The 12,036-nt window shown below is 44.2% G+C and overlaps 1 protein-coding gene across 1 annotated transcript in view; it reads left to right on the top strand.

The window, feature by feature from the left end:
• LOC124550659 (insulin receptor-related protein-like) overlaps positions 1-12,036 on the top strand; it is a gene marked incomplete at its 5' end in the record, with an annotated part of 148,693 nt that overhangs the window by 39,793 nt on the left and 96,864 nt on the right. Inside the window, 2 exons of the mRNA XM_047125382.1 lie at positions 5,883-6,059; positions 9,769-10,035. Coding sequence (XP_046981338.1) covers positions 5,883-6,059; positions 9,769-10,035 — 444 coding nt within the window. The remainder of the gene's footprint in view (positions 1-5,882; positions 6,060-9,768; positions 10,036-12,036) is intronic.

Here is a 12,036-nt window from a genome sequence, read left to right on the forward strand (position 1 = left end):
CCCTTCTATTCCAGTATCGTATTGTTCGTGGAAAGAAGGATTGTCTGTATGCCTCTGTGTGGGCTCTAATCTCTCTGATTTTATCCTCATGGTCTCTCCGCGAGATATACGTAGGAGGGAGCAATATACTGCTTGACTCCTCGGTGAAGGTATGTTCTCGAAACTTCAACAAAATCCCGTACCGAGCTACTGAGCGTCTCTCCTGCAGAGTCTTCCACTGAAGTTTATCTATCTTCTCCATAATGCTTTCGCGATTACTAAATGATCCTGTAACGAAGCGCGCTGCTCTCCGTTGGATCTTCTCTATCTTTTCTCTCAACCCTATCTGGTACGGATCCCACACTGCTGAGCAGTATTCAAGCAGTGGGCGAACAAGTGTACTGTAACCTACTTCCTTTGTTTTCGGATTGCATTTCCTTAGGATTCTTCCAATGAATCTGTCTGGCATCTGCTTTACCGACGATCAACTTCATATGATCACTCCATTTTAAATCACTCCTAATGCGTACTCCCAGATAATTTATGGAATTAACTGCTTCCAGTTGCTGACCTGCTATATTGTAGCTAAATGATAAGGGATCTTTCTTTGTATGTATTCGCAGCACATTACACTTGTCTACATTGAGATTCAATTGCCATTCCCTGCACCATGCGTCAATTCGCTGCAGATCCTCCTGCATTTCAGTACAATTTTCCATTGTTACAACCTCTCGATATACCACAGCATCATCCGCAAAAAGCCTCAGTGAACTTCCGATGTCACCCACAAGCTCATTTATGTATATTGTGAATAGCAACGGTCCTACGACACCCCCCTGCGGCACATAATGGATGAAAGGCCCTCCGTTTTTCTGTTGTGGTTTCTGGGGTCTTTCAACAGAGTGCGGCTGTTCTGAGACGGAATAATTGATGATTAAAAGTTTTTCTGTTATTAAAGACCACAAAGGTTGCGATATACAAAGTGATATGTGTTCTATGTTCTATTGACACACAAATTCTGAGGCAGTTGCTACCTTCGCCTTACACGTTTAGTTACGGTTATATCTTTAATTTGTTGCTGATTTTAAGTACTTCGTCACACGCAATGATTATGGTTAACATTCACAAAAATCCTCACTACAATCCTTGGTTGACGCGAAACACTTAATTCGTCATTTGTCACTTTTGGTTTTATATCACTCGCGAATCGGTATTGATGAGAGCCAGCCCCACGAGGATAAGGGGATGCGCTCATTTGTCACATCCCGGTGAATTTACAATTTACTCCTCACTCGGCACATCCGCCATTGACACCGTACTCAGCTCGACCGCCATTCTTGCCCGTCCTCCCAGTACTGCCTTTCACTCGACACTAATCTCACTGCCTCCTGTAGCGCTCGACAATCGACTCGTGTCTGCTGTCGACCTGGGTGCCGGACACTAATATATATGTTCGTGGCGTCACGGATCCCTTACACGTTGTTACTGTTGTTGTTGTGGTCTTCAGTCCACGCTACTCTATTCTTTGCAAGCCTTTTCATCTCCGAATAACTACTGCAACTTACATCCTTCTGAACCTGCTTACTGTATTTAACTCTTGGTTTCCCTCTACTATTTTTACTCCTCCCCCCTGCCCCCCGCTTCTCTGCAGTACTACAGTACTACACTGATGATGCCTTGATGTCTCTGAATGTGTCGTATCAAGTGATCCCTTTTTTTAGTCAACTTATACCACAGATTTCTTTGCTCCCCACTTCTATTCGGTACCACCACTTCAGTTACATGATCTACCCATCCAATCTTCAGCACTCTTCTGTAGCACAACCATTCAAAAGCTTCTATTCTGTTTACCGTCTACAATTCACTTCTATGCATGGCTACATTCGAGACAAATACCTTCAGAAAAAGAATTTCTAATGCTTAAATTGTTCTCGCTTCCCACGCCCGGGTTTCCGGGTTCGATTCCCGGCGGGGTCAGGGATTTTCTCTGCCTCGTGATGGCTGGGTGTTGTGTGCTGTTCTTAGATTAGTTAGGTTTAAGTAGTTCTAAGTTCTAGGGGACTAATGACCACAGCAGTTGAGTCCCATAGTGCTCAGAGCCATTTTTTAGCCAATGCTTAAATCTATATTCAGTGTTAACAAATTTCTCTTCTTCAGAAAAGCTTTTCTTGCCATTATCAGTATACATTTTATATCCTATTTCGGCCATCGTCAGTTATTTTTCTGCCCAAATAGCAAACCTCATCTACTATCTAAAGTATTTCCTTTTCTTGTCTAATTCCTTCAGCATCGCATGATTTACTTCGACAAGATTCCACTGTCCTTGTTTTACTTTTGTTAATGTTCATCTCATGTCCACCTTTCAGGACACAGTCCACTTCGTTCAACTGCTGTTCCAGGCCGTTTGCTGCCTCTAACAGAATTACAATGACATCGGCAACCGCCAAAGTGCTTACTTCTTCTCCCTGGACTTTAATTCCTAGTCGAAAATTTTCTTCTGTTTCGTTTACTGCTTACTCTACGTACACACTGAATAAGTTCGAGGATAGGCTACAACCCTCATTCCCTTTTACACCACTGCATTCCTTTCATGTCCCTCCACTCTTACATATGGAGTCTGGTTTCTATACCACTGGTAAATAGCCTTTCGCTCCCTATGTTTTACGCTTGCTAGCTTCAGAATTTCAAAGAGAGTATTGCAGTCAACATTGTCAAAAGCTTTCTCTAATTCTAAAAATCCTACGAATACTTTTGCCTTTCGTTAACCTATCTTCTAGCACAAGTCATAGGATCAGTATTGCCTCGCGTGTTCCCACATTTCTCCGGAACCAAAATTGATCTTCCCCGAGATCGGATTCTACCAGCTTTTCCATTCTCCTATAAAGAATACATGTTAGCATTTTGCAATTGTAACTTATGACTGATAGTTTGTAACTTTCAAAGTTGCCAGCACCTGCTTCCTTTGGAGTTGCAGTTATTAAGTTCTTCTTGAAGTCTGACGGTATTTCCTTGTCTCGTACATCTTGCTCACCATATTAAAGAGTTTCGTTATGGATGGCTCTCCCTAGGCTGACGGTAGTTCTGACTAAATGTCTTATACTCCCAGTGCCTAGTCTGGACTGAGGTCTTTCAGTGCTCTGTCAAATTCTTCTCGCAGTATCATATCTCCTCTTCATGCACGTCTTCTTACATTTCTATAACATTGCCTTCAGATTCATCTCCCTTGCATAGACGCTGTATGTGCTCCTGTTACCTTGCAGCTTTTCCTTTTTTTACTTGAAACTGGTTTTGCATTGTGAGCTTTTCTCTTTTGTCTTTATTAATAATAATGTGTAATTTGTTTGCGGCTTTAAATTTAAAAAAAGTTTCAAAAACCGTGGTCAAATGTTTTGTGAAATGATTGGTGTCAGATTAAGAAATAAAACCGATTGAGGTTCCTCTGAATGATGCTCGAGATCATCCACAGCAGTTGACGTGGAGATCATGAACGCGCATTCTCTCTCCTCGTATTTGAAGAATTCTGTATTGAAAAATATTTTAGACTGAAAAATTGTTTGAACTCTTTTGCATTTTCTGGCACAGAAGACAGAAATATGTCAAGGCCACACAACAGCGGACTGCGCGGTCTACATAGAACATTAAGCAATCACCCTCTAGAAATCTTTAAGGTTCCAGGATTCTAAGTTAAACATTAAACTTAAAATTCTCCGTCGGTACCTCATTTGTTGTACAGCATTTCGACCTTTATCCAAATGAGTGACAAACGTTTCTGAAATTTATTTCAGTTGTCTCTCTTGTAGACAAATCAGTTCACGAAACGCTTTACAATTTTCTTCAAAATTCTTTTTTTATTTTCAAGTTTATCTCGCAAAGCATGATCTTTTTGATACGTCACTTGCATAGCTAGAGACTTCTGTTCTCGAAATGTCCTGAATTTAGTGGTCAGTTGACAGTTTAATATCACACCAATGAAACTTTTCATCCTGAAACAGCTAGATCTGAAGAAGATGAATTTTTTTACTTCTGATTTTCGTTTTCTTCTCGAAACATCGTGGCCTCGAAATTCCCTAACTTCAGTACTCTATTGGAATGGAACCGATTGCAGAAGTAAATATCGGTGGAATGTATCACTGTATGTGCAAAATTGCTATGCGTTGAAGAGATGATCATTTTGACACTTCATTTACATAGCTAGCAGTATCTGCTCGCGAATTAGTTTAGTCTTCCCTAAAATCAATAATTAAGGTTTTCTTAATTACCCTCATTACTTTCAACCAATTAAGTACGTTTTTTGTGAAAACTAGGCCCCACGCTGGTAAATTTGATACCACATTTGCCCATTTGCCATTCTGCAATGGGACAAAAATTGTCCCTCAAATCAGTAATTAAATTTCTCTCAATTTCCTAGGTTACTCTGAAATAAATAAACTTTTTTTTGCGGAACTGACCCACGATGGTCCGGCAGATACCCATTTTCTAATTTCCCACTCTACGTTTGGCTAAGAAAGTCGTGCAAAAATCCATTGTCTACTTTTTCTTATTTCTCCTGTTTACTTTCAAGCAATGAAGTATTTTTGAAGAAAACTAGACTTCAGATGCATCAGCTTGATATCATATTTACCCACTTCCCACTTTTCGTTTGGCTATGAAAATTTGGATAACAAATGGTTCAAATGGCTCTGAGCACTATGCGACTTAACTTCTGAGGTCATCAGTCGCCTAGAACATAGAACTAATTAAACCTAACTAACCTAAGGACATCACACACATCCATGCCCGAGGCAGGATTCGAACCTGCGACCGTAGCGGTCGCTCGGTTCCCGACTCTAGCGCCTAGAACCGCACGGCCGCACTGGCCGGCATAATTTGGACAAAAATTTCCCTCAAATCACTAATTAATTTTCTGTTAGTAACCTTGATTACTGGCCGGCCGCTGTGGCCTTGCGGTTCTAGGCCTTTCATTCCGTAACCACGCGGGTGCTACGGTCACAGGTTCGATCCTGCCTCGAGCATGGATGTGTGTGATGACCTTAGGTTCGTTACGTTTTCGTAGTTCTATGTTGGTTGGTTATTTGTTTGGGGAAGGAGACCAGACAGCGTGGTCATCGGTCTCATCGGATTAGGGAAGGATGGGGAAGGAAGTCGGCCGTGCCCTTTCAGAGGAACCATCCCGGCATTTACCTGGAGTGATTTAGCGAAATCACGGAAAACCTAAATCAGGATGGCCGGACACGGGATTGAACCGTCGTCCTCCCGAATGTAAGTCCAGTGTCTAACCACTGCGCCACCTCGCTCGGTGTAGTTCTATGTCTACGGGACTGATGACCTCAGATGTTGGGTCCCATAGTGTTTAGAGCCATTTGAACCTTGATTGCTTTTAAGCAATTATACTTCACGCTCGTCAGTTTGATGCCCCATTTGTCCATTTCCCACTCTTCGTTGGCTATGAAAATTCCGACAAAATCCATTGTATAATTTATAGCGAATCTTGATTTTGCTCGACTCAAACATTCCATCAAACCGGTCATTATTGTTTTGGCAGAGTAATCAATTTAGGATCACCGAGCGAGGTGGCGCAGTGATGAGCACACTGGACTTACTCTTGGGAGGTCGATGGTTCAAATCGACGTCCCGCCATCCAGATATAGGTTTTCCGTGATTCCCCAAAATCAACTCAGGCAAATGTTGGACGGTTCCTTTAAAGGAAAAGGAACGACCGATGTCCTTCCTGATCCTTGACACAGTCCCAGCTCGTACTGCGTCTGTAATGACCTCAGTGTTGATGGGACGTTAGACCCCCAGTCTTTCCTCCTTCCTTCCTTCAGTTTGGGACCCTGTACCAACTGCATAATTTTGAGCCTGAAGGTCAAACAGCCTTGTGACCCGCGCTGTGTGCTCGGCAGGTGTGTGGGGACGGCCGCGAGAGCGTGGTGCGCACGCTGGCCGACATGGACAAGTTCCGGCAGTGCACGCACGTCGACGGCTCGCTCACCTTCATCCTGTCCGACGACGAGCACGACCTGTCCGAGGAGCTGCCCAGCCGCTTCGGGCTCATCCAGGAGATCAACGGACACCTCAAGGTAACGCCAGACGCCACCCGCATCCAAGCTTCCGTCAAGAGTCATCCAAGAGATCGACAGTGGCCTCAAGGCGACATCCCAATCTTGCATGCATGTATGTTAACCGGGGACCTAGAAACGACAGAGAGGCTCCGTCCCCGCCGCAGCCGCAGTGGTCCACGACTACCGTAGTCCACTTCACCCCTTCACCGCCCCACACCGAACCTAGGGTTACTGTGCGTTTGGGCCCCCGGTGGACCACTCAGGGAACGTCTCACACCAGACGAGTGTAACCCCAATGTTTGCGTGGTAGAGTAATGGTGGTGTACGCGTACGTGGAGAACTTGTTTGCGCAGCAATCGCCGACATAGTGTAACTGAGGCGGAATAAGGGGAACCAGCCCGCATTCGACGAGGCAGATGGAGAACCGCCTAAAAACCATCCTCAGACTGGCCGGCTCACCGGACCTCGACACCGATCAGCCGGGCCGATTCGTGCCGGGGATCAGGCGCTCCTTCCCGCCCGGAAAGCCGGGAGGGGGGGGGGGGGGGGTCCTAATCTTACTTTGCTTTCCTTTTTCGTGTACAGAGACTTTCCTTCAGCCCAGTATTGAAGGACATCCAGTGTTTCATTCTCGTGAAGCCCTAGTTCATTAAGAGTACATTTCGTGGTGCAGCTAGGACACTGTGTCCGCCCCCTTTAGCTGAGTGGTCAGCGCGGCGGAATGCCACGCCAAGGGGCCCGGGTTCGATTCCCGGCTGGGGGAGGAGATTTTCTCCGCTCAGGATCTAGGTGATGTGTTGTCCTCATCATCATATATTCCCCATCTCTGACGTGCAAGTCGCTCAGTGTGGCGCCGAATGCAACAAGTACTTGCCCTCGGCGGCCGAACTTCCCCGAATGGGGGACTCCTGGCCCACACTGCCGTAAGCTCTTTTCCATCAGGGACACTGAAGGAGATATTCCACGTCTTGAACTTGTAGCCGTCAGTGGTCTGCCAGAGACGGTGGCATGATAACCAATGCACTTTGATTGAGGTGGTTACTGGAGCAGACAAATTCTCCGCTCCCTGCAAGCCTGTCGGCCGCTCACCCGTCCGTGGCTGGCACCGAATTCTTCTAGCAGGGGTTTAGTTGATGGTTAATTGAAATAATGAGTGGAACAACAAGGGAAGCTAAAGACCAGAGAAGATGTGATCAAAAGTATCGGGACATCTGGCTGAAAATGACTTCCAAGTTGGTGGCGCCCTCCATCGGTAATGCTGGAATTCAATATGGTGTTGGCCCACCCTTAGCTTTGAAGACAGCTTTCAGTCACGCTCGCAGGCATACGTTCAATCAGGTGCTGGAAGGTTTGTTGGGGAATGGCAGCCCTTTCTTCATGGAATGCTGCACTGAGGAGAGGTATCGATGTCGATCAGTGAGGCCTGGCACGAAGTCGGCGATCCAAAACATCCCAACGGATTCAGGTGAGGACTGTGTGCAGGCCAAGATGTTATTGTCGTGTAACTACTCCGCCACAAGCCGTGCGTTATGAACAGGTGCTCGATCCTGTTGAAAGATGCAATCGCCATCCCCGAATTGCCCTTCAACAGTGGGAAGCAAGAATGTGCTTAACACGTCAGTGTAGGCCTGTGCTGTGATAGTGCCACGTAAAACAACAAGGGGTGCAAGCCCGTTCCATGAAAAACACGACCACACCATAACACCATCGCCTCCGAAGGTACTATTGGCACTACACACGCTGGCAGATGACGTTCACCGGGCATTCACCATACCCACACCCTGCCGTCGGATCGCCACATTGTGTACCGTGATTCGTCACTCCACACAACGTTTTTTCACTGTTCAGTCATCCAGTGTTTACGCCCCTTACACCAAACGAGGCTTCGTTTGGCATTTACCGCCGTGATGTGTGGCTTATGAGCAGCCGGTCGACCACAAAATGCAAGTTTTCTCATCTTCCGCCTAACTGTCATAGTACTTGCAGTGGATCCTGATGCAGTTTGGAAATCCTGTGTGATGGTCTGGATAGGTCTCTGCCTATTACACATTACGACCCTCTTCAAATGTCGGCGGTCTCTGTGAGTCAACAGACGAGGTCGGCCTGTACGCTTGTGAGCTGTATGCGTCCCTTCAAGTTTCCACTTCACTATCGCATCAGAAATAGTGGACCTAGAGAGGTTTAAGAATGTGTAAATCTCGCCTACACACGTATGACACAAGTGACACCCAATCACCTGACCACGTCCGAAGTCCGTGATTTCTGCGGAGCGCCCCATTCTACTCTCTTAAGATGTCTGATGACTACTGAGGTCGCTGATATAGAGTACCTGGCAGTAGGTGGCAGCACAATGCACTTAATATGTAAAACGTATGTTTTTTTTGGGGGGGGTGTCTGGACATTTTGATCACATAGCGTAGGTCTTTACTTGTTGTTGTTGTGGTCTTCAGTCCTGAGACTGGTTTGATGCAGCTCTCCATGCTAATCTATCCTGTGCAAGCTCCTTCATCTCCCAGTACCTACTGCAACCTACATCCTTCTGAATCTGCTTAGTGTATTCATCTCTTGGTCTCCCTCTACGATTTTTACCCTCCACGCTGCCCTCCAATGCTAAATTTGTGATCCCTTGATGCCTCAGAACATGTCCTACCAACCGATCCCTTCTTCTGGTCAAGTTGTGCCACAAACTTCTCTTCTCCCCAATCCTATTCAATACCTCCTCATTAGTTACGTGATCTACCCACCTAATCTTCAACATTCTTCTGTAGCACCACATCTCGAAAGCTTCTATTCTCTTCCTGTCCAAACTACTTATTGTCCATGTTCCACTTCCATACATGGTTACACTCCATACAAATACTTTCAGAAACGACTTCCTGACATTTAAATCTATACTTGATGTTAACAAATTTCTATTCTTCAGAAACGCTTTGCATGGCATTGCCAGTCTACATTTTATATCCTCTCTACTTCGACCATCATCAGTTATTTTGCTCTCCAAATAGCAAAACTGCTTTACTACTTTAAATGTTTCATTTCCTAATCAAATTCCCTCAGCATCACCCAACTTAATTCGACTACATTCCAGTATCGTCGTTTTGCTTTTGTTGATGTTCATCTTATATCCTCCTTTCAAGACACTGTGCATTCCGTTCAACTGCTCTTCCAAGTCCTTTGCTCTCTCTGACAGAATTACAATGTCATCGGCAAACCTCAAAGTTTTTATTTCTTCTCCATGGATTTTAATACCTACTCCACATTTTTCTTTTGTTTCCTTTACTGCTTGCTCAATATACAGATTGAATAACATCGGGGAGAGGCTACAACCCTGCCTCACTTCCTTCCCAACCACTGCTTCCCTTTCATGCCCCTCGACTCTTATAACTGCCATCTGGTTTCTGTACAAATTGTAAATAGCCTTTCGCTCCCTGTATTTTACCCCTGCCACCTTTAGAATTTGAAAGACTTTACTTAGACTTGAGATTTCATAATTTTTCAGGTGAAAATGCTAAAACTTGTCTGGGAAATCAGAGAAATATCAGGGTATTTCACTTATGGAGACTTGTGGCAACCCTGTTTTTGATACATTCTGTATATTATATAAAAATTATTCCATTACTCAAAATTAGAAGGTCAGTACTGCGGAAAGTTTTTTAGTTGGACGCTGTGTTGTCGTGCTACGTGTGGACCCGCAGGCAGTGTGGGACCGGTGTGTGGCTGTGCGCAGGTGACGCGCTCGTTCGGGCTGCGGTCGCTGGACTTCCTGCGCAGCCTGCGGGTGATCCACGGCGGCGACTCGGCGGACAAGCCGGCGCTGGTGGTGATGAGCAACGACAACCTGCAGGCGCTGTGGGACTGGGACCGCAGGGGGCCCGACCCCGAGTTCAGCATCCGCCGCGGCGGCCTGCTCTTCCACGACAACCCGCGGCTCTGCCTCGTCGAGATAGAGCGGCTGCGAGACGTCGCCCAGATGGACGACTTCACCGTCCACGACGTGAGTACCCGCTTCCAGTGCGCCGCACCTCCTTCTCACACACACTTCACTACAGCATGTAAATGAGAAAAAGTTTATTACCATTTAGAAAAAAATATATTTACATAACCGCAGTCATTTACTTGATGTCAAACAGTCCTCTAACTTTTCACGTACACACCGATTGGTTGCACCCTGCACTTCCGCTAAATTCGATGTCCTTGATAGGGTGATTCTTGACAATTGTCACATAGTTTGTGAGGTGATGTCCGGTTTTAGATCGTTATGAAACTTTAGCAGATTGAAGACTACACACATCCATGAATGGACTTGAAGACAAGTGTGAATTATTACTTACCAAAACACTGTGTGGGGGCTACTTTTGAATACAATGTGGGAGTGAAGAGTGATCAATGTTTTACAAATATTTACTATAAAAAACAGTCCTGATCACAATTTATTTACTACGATGACCGCTACTGTGGTCATCTTCAGACCTACAAGTCCTATACAAAGCTTTAATTAGAGGGCTATATACATTAAAGAAAATACGTAAAGTTATAAAGCTATGAAACGATGAATTACCAATGAGTAAGAACCTCCTTCTGCTTGGGAATCACTACTGGAGAAACCAGTGCACGTATTACTATATATAATGGAGGCTCCTCCCACTTCTGACGGAATGATGTCATTACTAACAATGTAAAATTTCTTAGTTAAAAGAACATTGTCAAGAAAGGAAAATAAACACACACTAAACTTAGCTTGTTTAACAGGTATTGTCAATTAAGAAGCGTTAAAAGTATTTTACCATGTAGGATAAATGAACTACGTTTTGACAGTACATGGGTTGCCCTCTCAAGGCCTGTTAGTGAACCATTTGGAACCACTGGTTGCCATGTTGAGGTTAGACGCCGTTCCAAAGATGTGGCAGCAGGCTTCTTTCTAACGAAGTTTTTGCGAAAGTGGAATGGCAAAGACTGTCACGTCAGACGATGTACTATAGGGCAGCAACATGTCGCTTTTGAAACGATTTTCAATGATTAGACTGCAATAATCGTTAACTGACATGTGTAGTACATGCTGCACAGATACGATTTACTGGTGTAATAAGAGACTTCCATTTACATAGATTACTACTCGGATAACAAAGAACAGCAGTACATTGACAGATAACTTCTTTATAGACGAAGATAAGTTCAAGGACATAAATGCTTATCCTGTTTAGAATGGTCTTTCAGATCATGGTGCACAGCTAGTTACAGTACATGACATAGCTCCATGCAGTATATCAAATCAGACTTTCAAAGCAGTGCGTTCAATTAACAATATAAATATTGCAAACTTTAGGGAAAGCCTACAGCAGCTAGACTGGCATGAAGTGTATAAGGAACACGATGCAAACTTGAAGTATGACTTATTTCACGATACATTTTTAAGGGTATTTGAAAATTGTTTTCCCAAGAAAATAGTTAAACATAATTCCAAGAAAACATATAAAAAACCTTGGCTAACTAAAGGAATAAGAATATCTTGCAACCATAAAAGAGAACTGTATCCAACAGCAAGAGGGAGTACTGACCCAGAAATTGTTCAATATTATAAAAACTATTGTGCGGTACTAAGAAAAGTTATTAAAAAGTCCAGAAGCATGTGTATCATGTCTGAGATCAGTAACTCTGATGATAAAATTAAAGCAATTTGGAATATTATTGAAAGGGAAACAGGGCAACCAAGAGCACAGGAAGACTTTAGTGCCATAAAACTGAATGACTAACAAATAATCAGAAATTCAAAATATTTTCAATAATCATTTTTTAAATGTTGTGGAGAAAATAGGATCTAGATCTTCACTAGAAGAGGCAAGGCTACTAATAGAGGAGGCCATACCTGTGCAGTTTGAAACAACTGTAATTCCACCAACCTCTCCCTCTGAAATCAGGAAAATAATAAACTCACTGAAAGTAAAAGCTCTTACGGAATTGATGGCATTTCCAGCAAGGTACTTAAAGCTTGTTCCCC

This window comes from Schistocerca americana, chromosome 9, assembly GCF_021461395.2.
Source record: "Schistocerca americana isolate TAMUIC-IGC-003095 chromosome 9, iqSchAmer2.1, whole genome shotgun sequence".
NCBI classification, from domain to species: Eukaryota; Metazoa; Arthropoda; class Insecta; order Orthoptera; family Acrididae; genus Schistocerca; species Schistocerca americana.